The 26791-nt window shown below is 49.9% G+C and overlaps 2 protein-coding genes and 1 long non-coding RNA gene across 4 annotated transcripts in view; 1 reads left to right on the top strand and 2 right to left on the bottom strand.

Annotated features, from left to right (window-relative positions):
- Positions 1 to 450: 450 nt before the first annotated feature.
- On the bottom strand, positions 451 to 6655 carry NEIL1 (nei like DNA glycosylase 1). 2 transcript variants are annotated; one of them, XM_082648823.1, is made up of 10 exons: positions 6622 to 6655; positions 4884 to 5340; positions 2876 to 2995; positions 2716 to 2779; positions 2336 to 2435; positions 1782 to 1909; positions 1429 to 1456; positions 1183 to 1244; positions 849 to 1014; positions 451 to 666 (listed from the first exon to the last, which is right to left on the bottom strand). In XM_082648823.1, the coding sequence occupies exons 2-10, from the start codon at positions 5315 to 5317 to the stop codon at positions 596 to 598; spliced, it is 1173 nt and encodes a 390-aa protein (XP_082504949.1). In that variant the 5' UTR covers positions 5318 to 5340; positions 6622 to 6655; the 3' UTR covers positions 451 to 595. The 2 variants fall into 2 exon arrangements, with proteins under 2 accessions (XP_082504949.1, XP_082504950.1); XM_082648824.1 differs by lacking the exons at positions 451 to 666; positions 6622 to 6655 and having other exon boundaries at positions 877 to 1014; positions 1183 to 1260; positions 4884 to 5344.
- Positions 6656 to 16556: 9901 nt separating this feature from the next.
- On the bottom strand, positions 16557 to 22504 carry COMMD4 (COMM domain containing 4). Its single transcript, XM_082649607.1, has 8 exons — positions 22454 to 22504; positions 18574 to 18645; positions 18305 to 18370; positions 18066 to 18105; positions 17654 to 17773; positions 17390 to 17470; positions 16904 to 17080; positions 16557 to 16815 (listed from the first exon to the last, which is right to left on the bottom strand). The coding sequence occupies exons 1-8, from the start codon at positions 22454 to 22456 to the stop codon at positions 16775 to 16777; spliced, it is 600 nt and encodes a 199-aa protein (XP_082505733.1). The 5' UTR covers positions 22457 to 22504; the 3' UTR covers positions 16557 to 16774.
- A 95-nt stretch (positions 22505 to 22599) lies between these two features.
- LOC309819449 overlaps positions 22600 to 26791 on the top strand; it is a 44417-nt gene continuing 40225 nt past the window's right edge. Inside the window, exons 1-2 of the long non-coding RNA XR_014296430.1 lie at positions 22600 to 22703; positions 25503 to 25617. This is a non-coding gene — a long non-coding RNA (uncharacterized lncRNA). The remainder of the gene's footprint in view (positions 22704 to 25502; positions 25618 to 26791) is intronic.

Below are 26791 nucleotides of genomic sequence, written 5' to 3'. Positions count from 1 at the left end.
GGGGAAAAGAAGCAGCAGCAGCTCTTCCCCCGTGTCCACAGGCAGAGGGCCTGGGGCTGGGGAGGAGGCCTGGTGGGTGGGTTCTGGCTGGTCCCCACTAGGAGGGGAGCATTGACTAGTCTGGACTAGGCTAGGGGAGCAGCCACATGAGGAATCCTGGACTGGAGGAGCTATAGAGCCTGGGCTGCCCCGGGGGACGGGGTGGGTCTCTGCACCACCTCTGAAGGGCTGTCCCTGCAGAGGCAGACTGTCCTGAGAGCCAGGGCCTTGAGGCCTGGGATGGGGCTCAGTCTGCCATGCTGAGGCAGTGGCCCTCCTGTCCCCAGGGCTGGGCACCAGGCCCTCCACATTCGGTTTTCCCAGACCTTCTGCAGCCAACCCAAGAAGTTCAAGGTTTATCAGTTTACTAAAAATTACAGCCTTTTTCACGTGGGCTTAAAAAATGGGGACAATGGGTACAATTAAAAACATCATAGTTGTACAGGGAATGGCCACAGGGCCAGGGGCAGCCAGTCCCCTGCAACTTCCAGGAAGCCGCACAGGCCCAGATCCAGGGCAGCAGGAAGGGGTGGATGCAAGCAAGGAGACCCTCCTGCTAAGAGGCTGAGGTCTCCTCAGGCTCCGAGGATGGGGTGTCAGCCTTGATCTTTTGGGGTCTGCGGCGGCCTGTGGGGAGGACAGGTGAGGTGGCAGCTCGGACCCTAGGCTGAGGACTCTGTCCCAACAGCCTCCCTGCCACCTTTGTCGACGTGTTCCTCCCACCCGCACTGCCATCCCTTCCTCTCCTGGAGAGCCCGTTTTGGTGGTGCCCCTTCCCTCCCTAGAGGAAGATGCTGAGGAAGGCCCACCTGAGGTCGCTGGTTGCCTCCTCCTCTTCCCTTTCTCAGGGACGCAGGGGGCTTCTGGGTCCCGTTGGAGGCTGGTCCCCTCGGGCTGCTGGGCCGCAGTCTGCTCAGGAAGGCCTCTCCGTGCCCTTCGTGTCCTTGAAGGGGCCTTGTTTGGAGATGGAGGATTCTGGGTGGAGAAGACACGGGTCCCTGAAGAGCTCAGCAAGTCACAGGTTGGTTAGAACCCACCATTGCCCTCCATTGTCAAGGGAAGGAGCTGCCCAAGAGCCTGGCCTGGGAGGTACAGCCAGGACAGGAGAGGGTACAGGGAGGGGGTAGGAGCAGGGAGACATACCTCCACTTGGTCCTCAGGACCCCTCTGTGCTCCCTTGGATTTCTTCTTGCGGGACTTGCCCCCTGCAGGATACTGTTGCTGATGGGGTTGGAGGGCCTTGTGGCCGCAGCCCCCTTTCTCTAGACTCCCATGCTCCCACTCTGGAGTGCCTCCGAGGGTTGGGGTGGGGACTGGGATGGAGAAGGGTGCTGTAGCCCTTGCAGGCAACTAGTCCTTTTCCCTCTCATTACATTAGGCATAGCTTACCTTTGGGCGCCAAGGGTCCAGGATCCCCCTAAAATGGAATCAGGAGAATTCAGGAGTCAATCTGGCAGGGGTAGTTTTCCTTGGAGAGGCAGAACTCACTCCTGTCCTTCCAGATCAGTGAAGCCCCTCCCCTAGGAAGCCTCTCTGACCGTCCCCTCCCCCCCGGGTCAGAGCCAACAGCAAGGTAACCCTGCCCTGGGCTGCTCCACTAGCTGGGACCCTGGGACTCCGAGGAGGGGAGGGGCATAGCACAGGGAAAGCTTAGATCCTCAGGAACAGTGCAACCCCAGGTCTTTCCATCCCACCAGCTTCCTTAGGGCTCCATTTGCCTGTGTGAGCATTAGAGCCCAAACCTGGAACCAGATGGTGCGGCCATGCCGGTCCCGCAGGGAGCTCATGCCTGGCGTGCCATAACACCGCAGCCAGGCTTGGAAGGCAGCAAAGTCCTCCTCCGTGCTCTCCGGCCCATAGCCTTTGCCCCCTGTGGGACAGAGGAGCCAGGCGAAGGTCAGAGGGCTGACTTAGGCTGGGAGGGGGGGGAGCCCAGTTAGACCTGGCTCAGACCTCAGCTTTACAAGCTGATGGACTGAGTCAGGGGGCCAAGGCTCTCCCTCCTCCAGCTGTGTGACCTCAGGCTGGTGTCTTCCCCACTCTGGGCCATGGCTTTCCCATCCTGGAGTTGAGTTAAGAATCCTTGCCCTGCCTGCCTCATGGGGCAGCTCAGGGGACATAGACACCCGACACGTGAAGATCAGTGAAGGAGGCCTAGTCCATTTAAGAACGACTAGGTTGACAAACTTCCATTCCCCAGGCAGGGAACCAGGCCCAGAGAGGGGCAGGAACTGTCCCAGGTTACACGATATGCCAAAGCAGACCTAGCTGGCCATCTTTGCCTCCCAGGCCTCACCCAGCTGGACCACTTCCTTGGGCACTGAGTGGCACAGCTCCAGTAGGTCTGGGTTCTGCAGCTTGGCCCTGATCTTCTGGCTCAGGGTCAGCTCCGGGCTCTGGAGAAGAGGCAGGGGTAGGACCTGGATGTCAGTATGAGGCAGGGCCACTCAGAAGGCAGCTGACCCCTTGAGGAACAGACCCCTTCTGAGCTTGGCAGGACTCAGACAGTTCATCTGCCCCCCCATCACCTCCCCCACGCACACACATTGTAGAGATGGGGAAACAGGCTGGAAACCGAGAATGGACCTGCTTGAGTTAAGCTGGAGACGCCTGACCCAGCCCAGACCCTTGTCGGCCTGCACTAATAGGTGCGTGCATCCCTCCCTGCAGCCTCACCGGCCTGCGCTGCTGCAGTGCCTCCAGAACCGTGCGGGCCTTCTCGAAGGGGGGTATCCTCAGCCTGCAGTGAGGTGGAGAGAGGGCGCCACGCTAAGCAGTGGGGAATGTGGGCACACCCAGCCACCCCAGCCCTCATGCCCAGGGCCTGCCTGCTGACCGGTATAGGATCTCTGCCCGCAGATAGTTGCCAATGCCATTGAAGAACCTCTGGTCCAAGAGGGCCTCACAAATGGGCCGGTCAAAGGCCTTGTCTGCTAGGTTTCGTAACACATTCTCCCTGGAGGGACAGAGTCTGGGCACATGAGACCCATTCTGCCCACCCCACCCCTCCCTGCCTCCCAATGGGTTAGGGGAGAGGAGCTGGGGGAACCCATTCCTGAGTGCAAGGGAAGGAAATGGGGAGTCCCAGTTCCCCTCTTCCCAGCCTCAGTGGTGTTTTGGCAGTGGGAACCTCAGTTTTCTGTTAAATGGGAACAACAGTGTGGGATTTTAATGCATTACAAAAGGTTAAAAAATACCAGTCAAAAGCAGCCTGTTCAAGAAAACACATGAGTCTAGGTATGTGGTGTGTATATCACCAAAGTGCCTCAGACTCAAGACATTTTTGGGAACAAGGTGACCACAGGACCTCAGGTGTGACCGCAGTCTGGAACTCCCTGTCTAGGACTTCTGGTTGGTTAGATATGAAGGTTTGATATTGGCGGGGTCAGGTCTTTTCAAGAAGCTGAAGATCTTCCAGGAAGCTGGTACTGGCACTGTTTATTTAGCAGGAGTGAGGGGGCAAGCCCTGGCTGGTGAGTGCCCCAGCAGCTCCCACCCCACCTCCGAGGGTCATGGGTCTCTCTTCACCACCATGAAGGGTACATGTATCTTGTTTCTTTGTGGAAAAGGATCATGGCAAGACTGACTCAGTGATGGGCGTGAGAAGCAAGTGAAATAGGGGGCCAGAAGACAGAGTTTTGGGGTAAAGGTAAGAGTGGAAGGTTGGCCTGGGTGTTCAGATCCCTGAGGGGGGCGGATCCCCACAGGCTCCGCAGCTGGAGGACAAAACAAGCCGAAACGCTCATTTCGTGAGAGAAGCTTCAGCTGGCAAAGGGTTAACTTGTGGCATAACTCCCCAGAGGAGGTGAAGTGGGAGAAATCCAAGACAACACAGACACTTCCTTAGGGGTGCACTTGGGGGCATACCTGGGAAGGCCAGCAGTCTGCTGCCTTCTGTGGCACCAGAGACGCCCTGACCCACCCCAAGGGGCAGCCGAAGGCGTGCCTTCCCCAAGAAAGGATTTGCCAAGTCCACTCCAAGCCTTTGTGTTTGTGATTCTTGTCAGATTGCTTTTACTTTAGAGCTATGCACAGCTGGCTCCTTCTCATCAGGCAGGCCTCAGCTCACACGTCACCTGGGGTGGCCTTTCCTAATGCACCCTCCTCCTCCCCCCACCTCCACAGCTCAAAGTCATTCTCTACCTCTTGGATTTTTCTTCAGGCATGTGTCTATTTGAATTAATCTAGTCCCCTTTTTCCCCCTGCCCTACCTGAACTAGCTCTGTGGGAGCAGGGACCACATCCCTCTTGATCACTGCTGAACCCCCAACACTTAGAGTTGGCCTGGCACGAAGCAGAGACTCATACATGTTTTATCTTTAGAGGAGGGGAAGTGGCTGACACTGTGCCATCTTATGTGACCTGGATCACATCCCAGGTGGGGCCGTTACCCCTCCCTCAGGCAGAAGACGGGCACAGAGACCATGGGACACAGACCAGTGGGTAGGCAGAATATGGGAGACCACAGTCTGATTCAGAAACCACATTAGGCAGTCCTCTCCCCACTCCCTTGAAGCAATTCCTTCCTGCTCAGCCTCCTTTCTTAGGTTGTTAGAGCCTCTCCACCTTTCTTCTTAGCCTCTTGAGGGTGCCAAAAGACAGAGTGGGATGCTGACCTGAGACCCAGCTCTCACACTAACTGGCCATGTCCTCATCCACCTCTTGCTCCCACCCTCTACCACGTCAGTTTTGGGTTTCCACATCCATTAGCTCAGGGAACTGTCCCCAGGAAAGCACACTGTCTTGGTCTACAGGTGAAGGGGCTGGAACTCACTTCTTGGCCACCGAGGCACTAACGGCCAGGAGCCCAGGGCTGTATTCATCACACCTGGTGCGGGCCCTACCTGAACTGCTCGTACTCCAGCAAGACACACGGCCCGCGGCCTGGCTGCCACTTGCCCCTGAGGTCCCAGCGGCCAAAGCGGCGGATGTCCACGAAGCAGAGGGCAAGTCGGGGGCCAGGGGGAGCCGTGTAAAAGCGCAGATGGGCATGGGGTGGCAGCGCATCGCTGGGCACCAGCTGGAAGGAGCCGGTCATGCCAAAGCGGAAGACAAGGGCCAGTGGCCCTCGTGGGGGCTGAGCCCCAGGCAGGGGGCTCAGTGTCAGGCGCAGCTCCTTGCCTCGGGCTAAAGCTGAGATGTGGTAGGCGCTGCTCTCAAAGGGCACCTCAGGGTTGCGGCTGACAGGTGACTTCTCCACACACCCGCCAAACACCAGCTCGCTGCATGCCTCGTTCACAAAGTGACTGGCCAGATGTAGCTCAGGGCCCTCAGGCATTCTGTGGGAGGGGTGGCCAGGCCCTGTGGGGGAAGATGACAGCAGGTTGGGCCAGGTGTGCATCCAGTGAGGTAGCAATTATCACTCCCAGTTTTCAGAGGGTCAGAGGGGGCCATGGTCAACTGATAACTGGCAGGAAGTCAGCTGGCTTGGCCACAGCCCCTGCTCCACAACCCTTCCCCCGCCCCCCGCCGAAAATGCTGAGAAAGCTCAGACTAGGGAAACGTGACTCCCTTGCTCATTAACGCGTTCCATGGGCTTCCATGAACCCTTCCTGATTTTAGAATAACGTCCAGATCCTTCCCGGGCCCACACTGTCATCTCATTTCCTCCCACGCTCCCTCTGACTCACTTGCTTCAAGCACACTGCTCTTCTTTCCCCCATGCCTTCGCCCCTGCTGTCCCCCTCAGTCTGGGAACATCCAAGAGAGGACCTCCCTGACCACCCTATCCAAGGCAGCATCGTACCCCCCCGACCCCCTACACGTTTTCCTTCCTTCGTGGCACTCCCAGAACCTGAAATTATTTTATCATCTCTTCTCTGCCTCTACCTCCACTCCCACCCCAGAGTGGAAGCTCTGCTTGCTCATCACCCCACCGCTTGGAATCAGGCCTGCATCGGTTGTCACAATGACTGAGGGAATGAGCCTGGAAGAGAAGAGCTGGGAAAACGGTTGCTCAGAGGCTCAGCCGGCATTGTGGAGGCCTGCCACCACCCACTGGTCAGGACCATAGCGAGGACAAGGAAGAGGGAATGCAGGTGTCTCCAGGTACATCAGCGCTGGAGTCAGGTACACACGACTTCGAGGGAGGAGATAGGGGAGTCAGAAGGGCTCCCCAAGCTCTAGCCCATGGTCCAGGGGGTAATAGGAAACGCCCCGGTCAGCGGTCAGCGCCTCGGGCCGAGAGAGGCGTACTCCCCTTCCTCACCCTCGCTGGCGTAGAGAGGAGAGTTTGCCACTTTCCTCTTCGCCAGATCGACGGTGAAGGTATGTGTTGGGCAGAGGGGGACATTTAGCCAGGGCAGACTCCTTTGCCCTCCCCCCCGCCCCCGCCGCAACCTCAGCGCCGCCCCGGACCTGGCACCCGAAAGGGTTCGTTTTGCTGGAAAAGGTGAACTTCCAGGTTCTTAATTTCGCGAGGGGCGGACGCTCTATGGCTCGCCTCCCACCCACCCCCATCCTCCACCCCCGCTGTCTGTCCTCGGTTAACCCTGGCTCCCTTCCTCCCCAAGGCCCCCAAACCCGTCCTCTCCTCAGCTCTGCTGCACACCCACCCCGACCCCGGGCCCACTCGCAGGCTACCTGCGCCCGTCGCCGCTCCCGCCAGCCTGCAGGCACTATGGGGTTAAGGCCGGGGGCGGAGCGGCGCCTGGGAGCACACTGGGAGCTGCGGTCGCTGCTCCAGCGCCTGATGGGAAGTGTAGTTCCTCAGTAGGTGGCAAAGACTGTTCCGGGTGGGGTCCCCGAGCTGGGGGCTTGGGGTGTGGGAAAGGCTTTGGGGCAGTCACCTGGCTGGGGGGTGGCGGAAGAACCTGGCTTCCCGCTGCCCGGCGCCGGCGGGATCCGGCGTCAGGTCTGAGGTCCCGGGTTGCAGCTGTCTCTGTGGCTGTGAAAAGCCACCCGGCTAGTCCGGGACCGGGTCGGCACTCCCAGCAGGAAACAGAAGCACCGTCCCAAAGCAGAGGCGCCTGCAGCTGTGCGCAGAGCGCGAACAGGTGCGCGATAAATGCAGGCTCTGGGGACCCGGTGGTGGCTCTAAGTTTCAACGCTAGTCAGACATAACAAGTAAACATCATCACCACGGGCGATGAAGCGTAGCCAAGCAGCCAAAGGCAGGAGCCGAGAGCGGAACCTATTTCCGTTGTGGAGGAGGGTCTCTCTGCGATGACATTTAGGCTGAAACCTCAGAAGGAGCCATCCGGAAAAGAGAGGGGACGAGTCGCTACGGCGGGCGGAAAGAACTGCCAATGCAAAGGCTTGGAGGCTGGAAAGCAAGCGATTGGCCCACGCAAAGAAGGTGGCTGGGGGTAGTGCTGAGAGGTGAGGACAGACACACAAGCAAGAGCTGGTCTGGTCTGGTCCGACCTCTGGAGGCCTCTGTAAGGAGCTGGCCTTTCATCCTAAGTGTAGCAGGCACTGGTCCCTGACCCACAGCCAGGATTCATACTACTTCTCCTTCCTCCCCCCTTAATCTATTTATTCATTTATTTTGACAGTATTTAAAATGAGACAATGCCTTTATCGAGCTAGTAAAGTTAACAACTTTATTAAAAATATGTTTATTTATTATTTATTTTGGCTGCACCGGGTCCTAGTTGTAGCATGCTGGATTTAGTTCCCTGACCAGGGATCGACTCCAGCTCGGAGTCTTAGCCACTGCACCACCAGGGAAGTCCCAACAATAACTTGTTAATATTACCTAATACATAGCCCACATTCAGATTTCCCTAACTGTCCGCAAAATGTCTTTGATAGCTAGTTTGTTCAAATCAGAGACCAAATAAGGATTCTGTGTCTCTTCAGTCACTTTAATCTAGATGGAACCACCCTCCCCACCTCTTACCCACCTCACCTCCTTTTTTTTTGGTCTTCATGATACTGACCTTTCTGATGATTCCAAGCCAATTGTCCTTTGAGATGCCCCATCACATTCTGGATTTGTCTGATGTTTCCTTGGGTGTCGTTAACTTGTTCCTCTATCTCTAGTTTTCCCTGCACACCAGAAATTAGATCTAAAGCTTGGAAATACATATGTCTCCTGGGTGCTGTTCTGTACTCCAAACTGCATCACATTAGGAGGCGCCCAACATCTGGTTGTCTCACTTTAGTGAGGCTGAAATTGATCACTGGTGAGGCTCTGACAGCCAGACTTCTGTGTTGTAAAGGTATGTTTCACACCTTGTGACCACTAAATAATCTATGGGGTGATTTCTTTGTTTTGTTGGTCTATTTTTGTTTGTTTAAATTAAGTTAAAATGTACATACAGTAAAATTCATCTCTTTTAGAATGTGAGTTTCTTGTTTTGTTTGTTTTTGGTAGGTTTTTTTTTTTTTTTGGTGGCGCCTTACAGCATGGAGGATCTTAGTTCCCCAGTCGGGATTGGACCCGTGGCCCCCTGCATTGGAAGCGTGAAGTCTTAACCACTGGACCGCCAAGGAAGTCCCTAGAGTGTGAGGTTTTTTTTTTTGTGTGTGTGTTACGCGGGCCTCTCACTGTTGTGGCCTCTCCCATTGCAGAGCACAGGCTCCGGACGCGCAGGCTCAGCGGCCATGGCTCACGGGCCCAGCCACTCCGCGGCATGTGGGATCTTCCCAGACCGGGGCACGAACCCGTGTCCGCTGCATCGGCAGGCGGACTCTCAACCACTGCGCCACCAGGGAAGCCCTAGAGTGTGAGTTTTGACAAATTCATACACTCATAATCATCACCACAATCAAGAGATAATACATTTCTGTCACCCCCCTAAAATTTGCCCGTACACCTTTTTAGTCAACACTTACACCGTACTCTCTGGCAACCACTGATCTGTTTTCCGCCCCTATAGTTTTTTGCCAATATCATACACTGGCATATCTCATTTATTGCGCTCCACTTTGTTGCACTTAACAGATATTGCTTTCTTTTTTTTTACAAATTGAAGGTTTGTGGCAATCCTCCATTGTCAGATGATGGTTAGCATTTTTTAAGCAATAAAGTATTTTTAAAATTTATTTTATTGAAGTATAGTTGATTTACAATGTTGTATTAGTTTCTGCTGTACAGCAAAGTGATTCAGTTATACATTTATATATATATTCTTTTTCATATTCTTTTCCATTATGGTTTATTACAAGATATTGAATATAATTCCCTGTGCTATACAGTAGAACCTTGTTGTTTATCCATTCTACATATAATGGTTTGCATCTGCCAATCCCAAACTCCCAATCCATCCTTTGCCCACACCCCCAGCAATAAAGTATTTTTTAATTAGGGTTTGTACATTGTTTTTTTAGACACGGTGCTATTGCACACTTAATAGACTACAGTATGGTGTAAACAAAACTTTTCTATGCACTGGGAAACCAAGAAGTTCACGTGACTCACCTTATTGCCATACTTGCTTTACTGCAGTGTTCTGGAACCAAACCTGCAGTTAACTCCGAGGTATGCCTGTACATGGAATCTTCAGCCCGTAGCCTTGTGCATCTGCTTTCTTCCTCATAGCATAATGCATTTGAGAACCATCCACGTTGTTATGCTTATCAATCAGTTCATTCCTTTTTTTTTTTTTTTTTTTTTTTTTGTGGTACACAGGCCTCTCGCTGTTGTGGCCTCTCCCGCTGCAGAGCACAGGCTCCGGACGCGCAGGCTCAATGGCCATGGCTCACGGGCCTAGCCGCTCCACGGCATGTGGGATCCTCCCAGTCCGGGGCACGAACCCGTGTCCCCTGCATCGGCAGGCGGACTCTCAACCACTGCGCCACCAGGGAAGCCCCTAGTTCATTCCTTTTTATTGCTGAGTAGTATTCCACTGTGTAGATGTACCAGCATGTTTATCCACTCACCAGCTGAGGGACATTGGGTTGTTTACATGTGGTGATTCTTTAGCACCACGCAAATACCCAGTTTCACATCACATCATCCTTTCACCTAATGGCTTTATCATCACTGGTGATCCTTGCCTCAATCAAGTATTTAATTGGGAGTTACAAAATGGTGATTTTCTGATTCTGTCATTCCTTCTACATTAGCTGGAATTCTTCTGTAAAGAAGAGATTTACTTCATTGACTAGGGTTATTTGGATATTCTGAAATACTAAAAAGACAGGATAAATTCTGAAACGCTTCTCTTTAATTATCAATTTTTAGACTAAGAATTTAGTGCAATAATATCCAATGGTGACAAATTAGAATTGATTTGGGGGGGTTATCTTTTATGGACTCATAGATTTTTTTCCACATTTCATATCTTTAAATTTGTTGCAATCTTTATCTTTTACCCCCACTTATTGAAAGAGTACTATATTAGTCTTTGGGGCTATACAAAGGGATATACAGGGATAAACAGGGATATACAATTCCCATCTTTAAAAAAGGCTGGTAAAAGGCGGGTGGTAAATACAAAATTAATGCAGTGCTACAATAGCAATGAGAGGAGATTCTATGGGATTCTGTGACAACACAGAAGAGGGAATGCTACCTAGGAAACCAAGTTCATATTATACATTTGATGAGACTTGGAAATTTCTTTGTGATTTTTTGTCTGCCACTTTATTTGTGCTTTGTTTATTCCCTGTTTTTCGTTTTGTCTTCTTTTCCTTGCCCTCCTGTGGGCTACTTGAACATCTTTTAGAATTCCAGTTTGACTTACCTATATTGTTTTTGAGTGTGTTATATTGCATACCCGTTGAAGTGGTTGCTGTAGGTGTTACACTATACACATGTATGTACTTGTCACAGTTCACTGGTGTCGACATTTTATCAATTTGAGTATAGAGAAACCTTACTTCCCTTTGCCCTCCCGTGTTTATAATAACCTTAAATATCTGTTCTACATACATTGAGAACCACATCTAACAGTATTTTGTTTTGCTTCAACTGTCGAACATATTTCAAAATACTCAAGAGAAGGAAAGTCTACTGCATCCACGTTTTTAGTCTTTCCATTGTTCTTCCTTCCTGATGTTTCAAGATTTCTTCTTCTATCATTTCCTTTCTGTTTGGAGATCCTCCTTTAGCCTTTTTTTAAAAAAAAAATTTATTTTATATTGGAGGATAGTTGATTTACAATGTTGTGTTAGCTTCAGGTGTACAGCAGAGTGATTCAGCTATACATATACATATATCTATTCTTTTTCAGATTCCTTTCCCATATAGGTTATTACAGAGTATTGAGTAGACTTCCCTGTGCTATACAGTAGGTCCTTGTTGATTATCTATTTTATAAATAGTAGTGTGTATATGTTAATCCTGACCTCCCAGTTTATCCCTCCCCCCCCCCCACCTTTCCCCTTTGGTAACCATAAGTTTGTTTTCCACATCTGTGACTCTGTTTCTGTTTTGTAAATAAGTTCATTTGTATCATATTTTAGATTCCACATATAAGTAATATCATATGACACTTGTCTTTCTTTGTCTGACTTACTTCACTTAGTATGATAATCTCTAGGTTGATCCATGTTGCTACAAATGGCATTATTTCATTCTTTTTTTATGGGTGAGTAATATTCCACTGTATATAGGTACTGCACCTTCTTTATCCGTTGATGGACATTTAGGTTGTTTCCATGACGTGGCTATTGTAAATAGTGCCGCAGTGAACACTGAGGTGCATGTATCTTTTTGAATCATGGTTTTCTCTGGATATGTGCCCAGGAATGGGATTGCTGGATCATATGATAGCTCTGTTTTTAATTTTTTAAGGAACTTCCACACTGTTCTCCATAGTGGCTGTACCGATTTACATTCCCACCAACAGTGTAGGAAGGTTCCCTTTTCTCCACACCCTCTCCATCATTTATTGTTTGTAGACTTTTTGATGATGGCCATTCTAACTGGTGTGGAGTGATACCTCACTGTACTTTTGATTTGCATTTCTCTAATAATTAGCGACGTTGAGCATCGCTTTTCATGTGCTTTTTGGCCATCTGTGTGTCTTCTTTGGAAAAATGTCTATTTAGATCTTCTGCCCATTTTTTCATCGGGTTGTTTGTTTTTTTTTAACAATTTTTTTTTATATATTTATTTACTTTATTATTTTATTTTTTTGGCTGCGTTGGGTCTTTGTTGCTGCGCACCAGCTTTCTCTAGTTGCATCGAGTAGGGGCTACTCTTCACTGCGGTGCGCCGGCTCCTCGTTGCAGTGGATTTTCTTGTTGCGGAGCATGGGCTCCAGGTGCGCAGGCTTCAGTAGTTGTGGCTCGCAGGCTCTAGAGCACAGGCTCAGTAGTTGTGGCGCACAGGCCCAGTTGCTCCGCGGCATGTGGGATCTTCCCGGACCAGGGCTTGAACCCGTGTCCCCTGCATTGGCAGGCAGACTCCCAACCACTGTGCCACCAGGGAAGCCCTGTTTGTTTTTTTGATATTGAACTGCATGAGTTGTTTATATGTTTTGGAGATTAATCGCTTGTCAGTCACATCGTTTGCAAATATTTTCTCCCATGCTGTGGGTTGCCTTTTTGTTTTGTTTATGGTTTCCTTTTAGCCTTTTTATTTTTAGATTAGGTCTGCTGGTGACAAATTATATTAGTTATCCTTCATCTGTGAATGTCTTGATTTCCCCCTTTACTCTTTTTTAAAATGCCTTACAATTTTGTCACTTTTCAAATTGAAGTATAGTTGATTTACAATACTATATTAGTTTCAGGTGTACAACATAGTGATCCAATATTTTTATAATTATACTCCATTTAAAGTTATTATCAAACATTGACTATATATCCTGTGCTGTACATATGTCCTTGAAGCTTATTTATTTTACACATAGTAGTTTGTACCTCTTAATCCTCTATTCCTATCTTGCCCCTCCCCCTTCTGTCTCCCCACTGGTAACCACTAGTTTGTTCTCTATATCTGTGAGTCTATTTGTTTTGTTATATTCATTCATTTCATTTATTAGATTTCACATATAAGTGATATCATACACTATTTGTCTTTCTCTAACTTATTTCACTAAGCATAATACCCTCCAGGTCCATCCATGTTTTTGTAAATAGCAAAATTTAATTATTTCTTATGGCTGAGTGATATCATATATATATATATATATATATATATATATATACACATACACACACACACACACACTATGAACATTGGGGTGCATGTATGTTTTTGAATTAGTGTCTTTGTCTTCTTCAGATAAATACCCAGAAGTAGGAATGCTGGATTACATTGTAGTTCTATTGCTAGTTTTTTGAGGAACCTCCATACTGCTTTCACAGTGGCTACACCAATTTACATTCAGACCAACAATGTACAAGGGTTCCCCTTTCTCCACATCCTTACCAACATTTGTTATTTGTGGTCTTTTTGATGATAGTCATTCTGACAGGTGTGAGGTGATATTTCATTGTGGTTGTGATTTGCATTTCTCTAATAATTGGTGATGCTGGGCATCTTTTCATATGCCTGTTGGCCATCTCTATGTCTTCTTTGGAAAAATATCTTTTCAGGTCTTCTGCCCAGTTTTTAATTGGGTTGCTTGTTTTTTTTTGATATTGAATTGTATGAGCTATTTATATATTTTGAATATTAACCCCTTATCGGTCATATCATTTGCAAATATTTTCTCCCATTCTGTAGATTGTCTTTTCATTTTGTCAGTGGTTTCCTTTGCTGTGCCAAAGCTTTATGTTTAATTAGGTGCAATTTGTTTAATTTTGCTTTTGTTTCCTTTGCCTTAGGAGACAGATCCAAAAAAATATTGCTACAATTTATGTCAGAGTGTTCTGCCTACATTTTCTTCGAGTTTTATGGTATCCAGTCTTACATTTAGGTCTTTAATCCATTTTGAGTTTATTTTTGTATATGGTGTGAGAAAAATGTTCTAATTTCATTCTTTTACTCCCCCTTTACTCTTGAGGTGATTTTCGCTGAATATAAAATTCTGGGTTGACAATTCTTTTCTTTCAGGGCCCGAAACGTGTTGCGCTTTTTGTTTCTGGCCTTTGTGGTTTCTGATGAGATATTCAGTCATTCGAATTGTTTCCCCCCTATATGTAAGGTGTCATCACTCTCTTGCTGCTTTCAAAATTTTTTTTCTTTAGTTCTCAGAAGTTTGATTATGACGTACCTTGACATAGATTTCTTTGGGTTCAACCTGTGTGGAGTTCATTCAGTTTCTTGACTCTGTAGGTTTGTGTCTTTTGCCATATTTTGGAAAATTTTAGCCATTATTTCTTAGAATACTTTTTCTGTCCTACCTTCTTTCTCCTCACCTTCTGGGACTCTGACAACACAAATACTAGATTTTTTGTTATAGTCCTACAGGTCCCTGAAACTCTGTTTTATTGTTTTGTTGTTGTTGTTGTTTGTTTTCCAAACTATTTTCTCTCTGTTATTCAGGCTGGGTAATTTCTATTGATTTAGCTTCAAATCCACTGATTCTTTCTTCTGTTGTTAAGTCTACCCATTGAGATTTTTACTTGGGTTATTGTAGTTTTCAGTTCTAAAATTTTTATCTGGTTCTTTATATCTTCTGTTTCTCTGCTGAGACTTGAGGCATTTTTATGATAGCTGTTTTAAAATCCTTAGCATAGAATTCTAACAGCTGAGTCATATTGGTGTTGGCATTTGTTGTCTTTTTTCATTCACGTTGAGATTTTCTTGGTTCTTGGTACAACGATTTTTTAAATTGAATCCTAGACATTTTGGGTATTATAAGACTGCATCTTATTTAAATCTTCTCTTTTAGCAGGGCTCCTCTGACACAGTACCAGTGGGGAAAGGGGTATGCCACCTCCTTATTGCTGGATGGGGTGGGAGTCTAGGCTTCCACTCAGCCTTTGCAGTCAGGGGTCGAAGAAGGGCTGCAGTTCTGCAGGGTGTGGCTGGAGTACAGCCGTTACTGTCTGTAACTTTTTCTGTCCTGCTGGACTGTCCTTTTCCCAGTCCTTTGCCTAGAGAGAGTAGGCTTTTGTTGGGCCTTCCTTTGTCTGTGTGTTGTTTCTAGGTGGATGGCTTCTCCAGCTCCCAGCTTGGGATACATGAAGCAAAAAGAAAATCTAAGGAATTCTCTGCTGTGTTGTTCTTCAGGTCTTGAGGTCTAGCCAGTCTGCCTTCTTCTCGTCACCTTTCATAGTCTTATGTTTGTTTTACATATAACGTCTAAGGTTTTTAGCTGAACTTAGTGGAAGGAACAGAGAAAAGCCCATCTGCTCCATTTCTCCAGAAGCAGAAGGAGGGGAGTGAGTCCTTATATCTTTGATGCTTAAATTGTCCCATCTTTAGCCAGTGGGATGAGCTGGCTGCTGTTGACATTACTTATTATTCTTTGATAGCTTCCTTGGATCCCGAGATGTTCTAGGCTTACCTTGTATTCTCCCTGCCCCACACCTGGAATCAGTCTGTTCTACAAGGGACCCTAGCTGGCCTAAGCCAGTCCTGGGAGGCCATTTGTCTTAGTCTGTTCAGGCTGCTATAACAAAACACCATGGACTGGGTGGCTTAAAAAACAGACATTTAGGGACTTCCCTGGTGGCGCAGTGGTTAAGAATCCGCCTGCCAATGCACGGGACACGGGTTTGAGCCCTGGTCCAGGAAGATTCCACATGCCGCAGAGCAGCAAAGCCCGTGTGCTACAACTACTGAGCCTGCACTCTAGAGCTCGTGAGCCACAACTACTGAGCCTGCATGCCCTGGAGCCTGTGCTCCGAAACAAGAGAAGCCACTGTAATGAGAAACCTGTGCACCGCAACAAAGAGTAGCCTCCGCTCTCCACAACTAGAGAAAGCCTGCACACAGCAGTGAAGACCCAACACAGCCAAAAAATAAATTTATTTTTTTTAAAAAAAAATCCAAAAAACCAGACATTTATTTCTCGTAGTTCTAGAGGCTGGGACGTCCAAGTTCGAGTCAGAATCAGTTCTTGGTGAGGACTCTCTCCTGCCTTGTTAGACAGCTGTCTTCTCCCTATGTTCTCATATGGCCTTTCCACGGTATAGAGAGTCTGTCTTCCTTTTCTTATAAGAGTGCTAATCATCACAAGGGTCCCACTCTCATGACTTCATCTGAACTTAATTATTCCCCAAAGCCCCACCTCCTAAAACCATCTCACTGGGAGTGGGGGCTTAGACATATGAATTTGGCAGGGGGTGGGGAATGGGTACATCACAAACATTCAGCCCATTATCCCATTCCACTTGCCAGTGAGTGGTTCCGGCATGGGGCTTCTCTCTTCCTAAAGAAGATGACAGAGAGGCAAGGGCTCTCTCCTTTCTCTACCTACCTGGGGTATCTGGTGTTGGGGCCAACCACTTGCTGCCAGCCTAAGGACAGGGCCAGCACAGAGAGGGCAGAGTCAAGAGCATCATAGGACTGGGAGCTAGAACCCTGATTTTCCTGTCTACAGACAAGCTGTTTCATTTTGGCTCTTGTTCTGCCTCAACCCTGACCTGCCTCAATCAGCAGCTGAGCAAAGAAAAAAGAAAACGTGCAATAGGTCAGGGAGGTCAGTATGTCACTTGGTCTCTCTCCTGAAAACCTCTGATCTGAACCCAAAAGAAATCCATGCACACACTTCTTTACACCTCTGTTTATTCTTCCTTCTCATGAAAACCACTGACATGTGCCTTTCATGGGGGAGCGAAGACAATGCTGCAAGAGTGTTCAGGATCCCTAGGCTGAATTCTCAGGTGGTAACCTAGGAAGCCAGACATGCAGGAGGCCAGGCCCCTAGGGTCCTGGAGCTGGGGCAGCCCCTGAAGAGAAGTTCGGAGGGCAGCTCCACATGGGCCCCGTGAGCTCTTCTTCTCAGCCCAGGGAGCTCATCAGGGTCTGGGCCTGCTTCAGTTCTGCAGGGGCAAGAGGTAGGTAGGCAGGCGGCAATTAGGCAGGATCTGGGAGGGCCCCTTACCCTCCAGGTATACAGCTGAGCCTCACCTGCCAGGAGGACCTGGAACTTGTCTGCTGAGAGGGACATGGTAACAGGCTGGGCCGGGGCACCCGAGGCAGCTGCCACCTCCAGCCGCAGGTGCACCATGGGCTCTTCCACGGACCGCAGCAGGCTAGAACTCAGGGTGTAGTCCACCCGCCAGCCCACGCCTGTCAGCCTGTTCACTGCAAGACCGAAAGGGGCTCAGGGTCACAGACAGGGGAGCCAGGCAGCCCTAGCCCATATGCTGGTTCAGCCCTGAACCCTTCAGGGCTATGTGGCCTTTGAGAAGCTCTCATCCCTCTGATCCAGGAGCTCAGATTACCCATAGCAGATCTCAGAGGAAAGAAACCGGGGCTGGTGTCAGGAATCCCAGCTCTGTGACTGCTCGACATATGATGTGGTTAAGTCTCCTTTCTGAGGACAAACACCTCCCAAGCCACATGCACCTTCTAGAATGGAGCCCAGCCCCCACCCGGGCACCCCACACTCACCTCGCAAGCTGCAGGCCCGCAGGTGCTCCTGCAGGGAGCTTTGCTTCTCCTCATAACAGCGACACAGGCTGGCTGCATGCTCTGGGGGCCGAAGGGAGGTCCCCTGAGCTAGCAGGTGGGTGCTGGGGCTTAGGCCACTCAAAGGGCAGGTCTCAGGCTCCTGGCCCAGAGAGGGCAAGGTGCATCTCAGGGTCACACAGCCTGACCTTTGCCTGGCACCCCTTGGCCCACAGGTTACCCACCTGCCTGCCCTCATCCCTGTACCTTTGGGCAGCCCCAGCTGCTGCAGTTCACTGGACAAGGACTCGCCATCCACGCTATGCTTGGCCGCACTGGAGAGGATGAAACTCAGCACTGCCACTGTGGCCTTCACATCACCCGACTCTGGGGGGAGCCGTGGGTGGAATGGGGGGTGTCACTGTGGCCCCAGCCACCTCCTTGACACCCCACTATCTTCAGCTCAGAGCCTCCAGGCCTCCTTGAGCCATGAGCACCGCTACTGCCCCACTGGGAGTGGGCAGAGGACCCTAGGGCTGGCAATGTCTTTCTTCCCTCATGCTCCTCTGCTGAGGCAGGTGGGTCAGAGTGGGCTGTTGGGAGGAGGGGCCTCTGTGCCGGGCCCCAGGCTGAATACCCGGGTTTGCCCAAAGGTCTGCGGACCCAGTGGGGTACTCACCAAACCTGGCATCAGCGGTGAGCTTCAGGATCTTCTCATACTGTGGAGAAAGGAGGCCCTCAAGGGGTGCCGGACCCCCGCTCACTAGCCCCCAACCCCTGGCCTGGATCCTGTGGTAAGGACACGAGGTATCTAGGGAGGGTGGGAGCTGATCACCCGTCTCCCTGGGTCTGGTGCACTTTCAGGGCAGTGGGGGTCACAGGGTCATGGGACAGTGGGGTGCGGGGCCCTGCACTCACGTCAATCCCCTGTCCCAGAAGGTCCTTCAGCACCTGGCTACACAGCAGCCTCAGCTTCACGGAGGACTGGAGGGGAAGGCCTTACATCAGCCAGACTGACCCACCTCACCCCTCCATGCTGGTGGGCTGGCTCAGAGAAGGCTGGCCACGTACCTGACCAGTCACACAGCATGTTCGGACAGCCCGAGAGCGCTGAGGCCCCAGCCCAAGAGTGACCTCCCCACCCTCCACCCTCAGAGCCCCCACCCCCAAGACCCCATGCACTCAACGATTTTGGCCAGCGTGCTGATCTCTGCCAGGACCCAGTCAGGACAGTCCAGGTCACCACAGAACCGGAACCTCTGCAAGGGAGTAAGGTAGGTGGTCAGGCTGGAGGGCCGGCTGACGTATGGCCAGGTGTCTCTCACGCCACTGCTCCTCAGGGCTCCTGCTGCCTGTCCAAGATGCGTGCCCTCCGGCCCACGTCTTCTCCCCCAGTACCAGGCTGTTTGGAGAACCCTCTGCCTGACTCACACTGCCACCAAACCTTGTTCTCATGGCTGTCCCAGCAGACATGACTGGGCACCTTCTCCGTGGGAGAGCCCACTCTAGGCGCTGGGGGTGCAGCATGGAACACAACAAAGTACCTGGCCTCAGGGTGCGCGTGACCATCTCACCTTCTCCTCCTTTCCCTCCCCAGCTCCAGCCATACTGGCCTCCCTGCTGCTCCTGTTGCAGATTAAACGTGGCTTGCTCTCTCACTTCACTCAGGATTCTGCTCAAATGACACCTCTTCTGATGGACTTTCTCTGACTTTGCTTTCTTAAATAGCCCCTCACACAAGGAAATTTTTGGGGTCAGTGGATGTATTCATTATCTTGATCATGGTAATGTTTTCATGAGCATATATGCATCGAAACTTATTGAACCATATATTTGCACACACATGGTTTGTTTTATGTCGATATTATCTCAAGGAAGCTGTTAAAAAAAAATAAAACAGCTCTTCACCATCATGCTTTAGCTGTTTATCTTTCCTTCTTGATCTCCATGGCATTTATCACAGAATATATCACGTTTTATTACTTATTCAAGGCCCATCTCCTCTGTCAGGATGCAAACCCACCTGGTTAACCACATCTTGACAATATCGTCCACCCCCCGATCAACTGTCCTTTGTCCTGTTTCTGTGGCAAAGCTCTAACGCACAGCAATATACATGTTCATCTTCCCACGCCTCTGTCTGGGCTGCTTACAGATGATGGGAACAAAACCCGCAAACTGGGTACACGGTCAGTCCACGTTCTCCTGATTCTGCTGGGCCCTCAGTGCAGCCCCATAATCCCATGTCCTCTACTTGGCCCCATCGTTCACCTTATCAATCACTTCAGACCTGCTCCATGACCCTTCAACCTCCAATCCTTTTCACCTGTCATCCCCCTGATCACACCTGACTCCACTGCCCTGGGGCTTCTACATGGGCCTCCAATGAAGTTCTCTAGCCATGGTCACAAATGACTTTCTTCACTAAATCTAGTCTTCCTCTTCCTTAACTCCTCAGCAGCATCTGACACAAACACATCCTTCTTCCTGAAGCCACATACTCTTCTGGATTTCTCCCTATGGCCTAGCCTCTGTCTCATTTTCTGGCTCACCCTCCTTTCTCCAGCCCCAAATGGTGATCCCTGCAGACTGCCTACTGTCATTATTCTGGGGCAGGGGACTAGGACTGCTGGTGAGGTGGTGGGAGTGTTAAGGACAGCCTTGTACTTCTCCTATTTCAGGAGTTTTTACCCATTTTGTGGCATCGACTCATCAGGCATCTGGTGAAGTCTATAGGCTTTTCCCAAAATGATGTTTTTAGATGTACAAAATACACAGGACGGTCTTCCCTGGTGGTCCAGTGGTAAAGAATCTGCCTTCCAATGCAGGGGATGTGGGTTCGATCCCTGGTCAGGGAACTAAGATCCCACATGCCGCGGGGCAACTAAGCCCACGTGCCGTAACTAAAGAGCCCTGTGTCACAAACTACAGAGCCCACGCGCTCTGGAGGCCACACAACAACTAGAGAAGAGAAAACCCGCACGCCACAACTAGAGAGAAGCCCGCGCACTGCAAGAAGCTCTGCAACGAAAGATCCCACGTGCCGCAACGAGGACCCGACTCAGCCAAATAAATATTTTTTTAAATACATAGGAAAAACTCCATACTAAAAGGAACTAATTAAAAGTTATCAAAATAGGGAGTTCCCTGGTGGCCTAGTGGTTAGGATTCTGGGCTTTCACTGCCATGGCCCTGGGTTCAACCCCTGGTCAGGGAACGTAGATCCTGCAAGCCGCGTCGAGTGGCAAAAAAAAGTTATCAAAGTATTCAAAACAAATTGGTGATGTGACATATGTTTCAAGTCAAATAATGACAGTAATTTAGAAATGAGCATAAACAATAGGTAAACAATGCCAATAGCTGTAATGTGATATGAAAATATCTGATTTCTATTAGTGACAGTCAGAGGTGCTGCTAATCATAGTGGGTTGCCAACACTCATAATTGAAGAAAATACTAAATTTCAGTTTGAGGTCAGCCAAAATTGAGAGGTAATATTTCTCCTAACTTCATGGGTCCCTGACTTCTACCCACAGAAGTCTTCTACCATCATCTCTGTATTATTTACTTTTTTACCATAAGCACGTGTTCCTTGTGCAATTTCTTAAAATGCTGGCTTTTCTCTGAGTTCTGTCCTAGGTCCTCTCTTCCCAACTAATATTCTGGCTGAGACAGGTTACACATTTCAGGGTTCAATGATCATCTTTGTGCTGATGACTCCCAAATTTATAACTGCCATTGTAGATTCTCTTCTGAGCTCCAGACACTTAAATCTAGACTGTCTCCTAGCCAGCTGCACCTGGCAGCTCAGACGCCTCACTCAGCGCGTATCAAAGTAACTGGTTCTCTTCCAGCTGAAACCTGCCCCCACCCCAGTGAGCACCACCACCTGGGAACCACGCCCAGACCCCTCCCTCTCCTTTTTCCCTCATGCATTTAGTCCCTGAGCCCTGCTGATTTCCCCCACTTCTATCTCCACTCTCTCCACCATATCTCAAGTCACTACCATCTCCTGGGGGGCCTGCTGCCCCTGGCTGGGCTCTCTGTTCCTCTCTTGCTCCCTCCACAAGTCAGCTGAAAGGCTCTTCCTAGCTTCCCAGCACCCTCTTCTTAAAGTCCAACCTCCTCTATGTGGCTCTCAAGACCCAGCAAGCTTTGGTCTATGCTTACCTGTCGAGCTTCATCTTTCAATAGCCTGCAGTTTCTACTCTTCCAGGTGATGAAATGCATTCATTCCTAGGGAGCCATGCTCCCTCTCACCTGAAGCCTTTGAATGCTGTTCCCTGTCTGAAGATACAGCCTCCCACCAGCCCCGCTCCATGCCTCCTAACCCCTGATACGCAAACTGCACTGCACCCAGCTAGCTTTCTTCCCTGCTCCCAGGCCCTCATATGATGTCATCCTTGGGTCGCCTCCCTGACACTATGCACAAGGTGAGTTTGGTCCCTTCCCCTCAAGTCTTAACTATGACTGCCCATTCAAACTTCCAGCTTGGCCCTTCCCTCCTGCAGCCAAAGTCTCAGTGCCTGGCACAGTGCATGGTATACAGCAGGCACTCACAACCTGTTGAAGGAATGAATGGATGTATGACTTGGGAAATCCCAACCCCAAATCTACTCCTTTCTGGCTCTGGGAAGAGCGAAGGGCCTTCCTAACAGTGCAGGAGACTGAGCTTAACTGTAAGCAAGTTTTTCTCCAGGTCCCACAGGAGCGCTGGGAAGTGGGCACCTTTGGGAGGGCCTCTTGGGGCAGAGGAAGGCGTGGAGGGACAAGCCCCAGCTCGTGTCCCGGGGGTGCGCGGGCCCTTCCTTTCCGTCAAGGCACTCCTAGCCTGCCGGCCCGCCCTGCCCTACCCATCCTGCAGGGAGGAGGGTGAAGGGAGGCTTTTTTCTACCAGAGCCTCGGCCCTCACGACTGCACCCAAGTGTCTGCTGAGGGGCCCGGCAGACTTCCCATCTCCTCGCACCCGGCGCCCCACCCTTCCCGCAGCCGCGGCGGTGAGATTTGGGGTCTCGTACTCTGCCCGCCCCCAGCACCCACTGCCTCGCATCACCCCTCATCGCTCACCATCGCGCCAGGAAGCCCGCGCCCAAGACTTCCACTTTCCGGTCGCGCCGGGTCAGGTGATGTGGCGGTCACGTGACGCTGGGGCGCGGGGGCGGAGGCCTCCTCGGATCGGGGCGGGAGCAAGTCGGCCAGCTCCGAGCTGTTGGGGCGGAATACCGGGTCCCTTTCTCAGTCCCCAGAACCTTTCCCTGGAAAGGGCCAGCGCCAACCCCCAGGTTAACTGAGAACAGAACCAAAGCAGTAGGAAGAGGTAGTAGAAACCGTTTAATTTGTTCTCCTTAAGGGAGCGGGAGCCTTCCGTTCTGCCGGGGTATTCAGGTCGTCTCCGTGTTTTGCGTCAGTAAGCAATGCCATTACATACAGCTGTGGGCTGTGGCAAAAGACGTATTTTAAAAATTTATTGGAATAGAATGCACATACAGGAAATTGTACGTAGTGTAAACACAGGGCTTAATGAATTTTCTTTTTTTAATTAATTATTTATTGGCTGCGTTGGGTCTTCCGTTGCTGTGCGCGGGCTTTCTCTAGTTGCGGCGAGTAGGGTCTACTCTTTGTTGTGGTGCGCGGGCTTCTCATTGCGATGGCTTCTCTTGCTCCAGAGCACAGGCTCTAGGCACGCGGGCTTCAGTAGTTGTGCCTCGTGGGCTCAGTAGTTGTGGCTTGCGGGCTCTAGAGCGCAGGCTCAGTAGTGTGGCGCACGTGCAGAGCTGCTCCGCGGCATGTGGAATCTTCCCGGACCAGGGATGGAACCCGTGTCCCCTGCATTGGCAGGCGGATTCTTAACCACTGCACCACCAAGGAAGCCCCTTAATGAATTTTCATAAACCATACACCCCATGTAACCAGCACCCAAATAAGGAAACATTACCAGTACCCCAGATATCTCCTTCAAGTGCCTAGGTATTTTATTTCATTTCGATGAATCCCTTAAGGTGCCTAGCAAAAAGGCCTGGAACAGTTGACACCCTCAGGAGAACTGTTTTGCAGCTTCACCAACATCAGATGTTTGTCTTAATTTTTCCCAACTTAATGGGAGAAAAATAGGTTGCTTTAAATTGCATTAGTCTGCTTACTTGTGAGTTTGAGCTAATGGCTTGTCTAGGAAAACTAAGTTTCCCATGTTCACTTGAAGAGGAAAAAACAAAAAAACCCAAAATAGCAACAACAAAAATACACTAGAGAATAGACTAATAAAGAAGAAATTGAACAGTTTGAGATCTGTCTTCAATTCCATGCCCCTCACCCATACACTAGGCCCTGCTTGTTTTATTGTTGCAGGCTTTCAAAGTACAGATGGAGCCTATGGCAATTAAACTGCTCCCTAAATAGAAAGAGATGGAACGCTAATTCCTGCTAAAATTGATCTCACTTATAAAGAGCTTTCTAAAAATCATAAACATCATCATGTTGAAGTCAAGAGTGTGTTACAATACACCATATCAATAAAAAATTTTAAGAGTATAAGAATAGTTCCATTTGTATTTCATCATCTCAGTAGGTTAAAGAAAAGAACTGATACATTTGGGAAACCATTTTTTTTTATTAAAAAGAAAAAAAATAGTAATAGATGAAAACTGCCTTAAGTTGATAGAGTATTTGCAAAACAAAACCGCAAACATCAAAGGGACATATTATTTAAATTTGGAAATAAGGCAAAAAGGTGGGTGGCCTGTCCTTTTAATGTCATACCGGAGCATTGGCTCACAGATTTGTTTCACAAATAAAGATGATTTGCCTATTTAGGGCAGTGGTTCTCGGACTTTACAGCGTATCAGGATCATCTGCTGGGCTTGTTAAAACAGTGTTGGGCCCCACCCCCAGAGTTTTTAATTAAATAGGTCTCGGGTGGGACTTGAAAATCTGCATTTCCAACGAGTTCCAGGTGTGCTGAGATTTCCAGTTTGGGGACTACACTTTGAAAACCACTCATGTAGGAAAATGTACCTGAGAAATTATGTTAACTCACAGATTTCTGTCCAATAGAAAAGTTAACCCCAAAGATTAGAGTTTTATTGCCCCATGGGAAATTAGCAGGTTTTGTCTCTAACTTAGCACACACTTCAAAGTGCCTTTGCCAGTGCACTAGAAATACTTCTCAGAATGTTCTTCGAGTTAGCTTTACCATCTTACTGTTCCCTCATTAATTGAATAAAATATTTGACATGCATTCCTTCACTTGTATGAAAGTCACGTTTTTCATTTTTTCAAATTAAACTTTGATAGAGTATACTTGTGTACTAGTCCTGGACAGGAGTATACAGATACTAGTGTATATGTTTTTAAATATTTTATTTATTTAGCTGCGCAAGGTCTTAGCTGCGGGATCTTCCTTGCCACGTGCGGGATCTTCAGTTGCAGCATATGGGATCTAGTTCCCTGACCGGGGACCGAACCAGGGCCCCCTGCATTAGGAAGTCTTAGCTACTGGACCACCAGGGAAGTCCCACTAGTGTATATTTTAATACTAGACGTATTCCTGTTAAAGTCAGAATCAGTAACGCACTCTCATTGTGACCCAACATTGTCCTAGAGGTGTTAAGGCCAGGGGTTCTCAACTGGGGGTGATTTTGTATTCCGGGGGGATATTTGGCAATGTCTGGAGATACTCTTAGTTGTCACAACTAGGGAGTATTGCTGACGTGCAGAGGGCAGAAGCCAGGGATACTGCTAAACATCCTACAAGGTGTAGGACGGTCCCCAGTAACAAAGAATTAAAAGGTGGTCGGTAGCTAGTGGAATGTGCTGGAGCACTGTATGTAGACCAGGCTCTCCAGGCCCACCTGGTGCAGAGGAGTCAGCGGTCCACAGGTGAGCGCCTGCTTGTCCCAGCCCCACACACCTCACAGGTGGAGAGAGGAAGACTTTGTAAGGAGGTGGAGGCAAGCAGGGGAGCCCAGGCCTCATCTGTCTGACCTCCTGCCTGCCTGAGAGAAAGCCCCAGGTCAGCTCTGGGAGGGTCAGCCCAAGTTACTGAGCCCATAAGGGGAGAGCCCTGACCAGAGCCCTGGGACCCTGGGCTAGTTGAAGACCCTATCCTTTTGCCCCACAGATCATCATGGGAGTCCGGTCCAGCCTCTGGCCAGGATGTGATTTTTTTGGCTTCTAATGCCCAGGCCGTCACCTTTCTCTCTTGCCTGCCACACTCGTGCAGCCCCACAGCGGAGGTGAGTGTCTCCTTGAGGGGGTCTGAGGGGCTGGGGGTGCAGGCCCATGGTCCAGGGTCAGTTCCTCGGGCTGGGCCAGGGGGCCAGTCCCAGACAAGTCCCTGTGCATCTTCACCCTCAGCTAGGACTTCCCACACCGCACAGTGCAGCCACGGCTGCGGGCAAGGGGGGGACCCAAGGACTGACCTCCGTGAGACTGGCAACCTCCTAGCGGCCCTGCAGCAGCTCTGCCCCCCCAGACCCCACCTCAAGCCCCGTGTCCATCCGGTCTGCCTCCCCAGGCTTCAGAAAACATTGGGCTTTGGGGACTTCCCTGGTGGTGAAGTGGTTAAGAATCCGCCTGCCAGTGCAGGGAACACAGGTTCGAGCCCTGGTCCGGGAAGATCCCACATGCCGCGGAGCAACTAAGCCCATGCGCCACAACTACTGAGCCTGCGCTCTAGAGCCCGTGAGCCACAACTACTGAAGCCCACGCGCCTGGAGCCCATGCTCTGCAACAAGAGAAGCCACCCAATGAGAAGCCCGTGCACCGCAACGAAGAGTAGCCCCCGCTCACCGCAACTAGAGAAAGCCTGCGCGCAGCAACGAAGACCCGATGCAGCCAAAAATAAATAAATAATTTTTAAAAAGCCAACAAACATTGGGCTTTGTACCCGCTACTCCTCACACTAGGTTCCCTGTCCAGGAGGCTGCTGAAAGGGGAACTGGTCGCACCTGTTGGAGAAAGGTCTTAGGAAATCACCTTCTTTGGGATTAGTTCCACCTTCATTCACTCATTTACCAAATACTCACTGTCTCTTTCTCTATGTCAGGCTCTGGGGTGATAGGTCAAGCAGGGTGCCCACCCTGAGGAGTTCCCCCAACTCTGTTGGTTGTTTTATTTTTTTAATATTTATTTATTTGACTGTGCCTGGTCTTAGTTGTGGCGCACGGGACTTTTTGTTGCAGCATGCGGGATCTGGTCCCCTGACCAGGGAATGAACCCAGGCCCCCCGCATTGGGAGCGTGGAGGCTTAACCACTGGACCACCAGGGAAGTTCCTTCCCTCTCTGTTTAGAGACAGACAGACAGGCAGACTCATATGTCTTCTGATTGTGTGGGCACCCAGGGTTGAGAAGGGGAAGGCCTCATTCACAGGAGGTGATGGTAGGTGTGAATGTGGAAGGGGTGTGGG

This window comes from Grampus griseus, assembly GCF_964374135.1.
Source record: "Grampus griseus genome assembly, chromosome: 2".
Lineage (NCBI taxonomy): Eukaryota > Metazoa > Chordata > Mammalia > Artiodactyla > Delphinidae > Grampus > Grampus griseus.
Note: the sequence above shows the minus strand (reverse complement) of the source record. Positions and strands in the feature narration are given on the sequence as shown.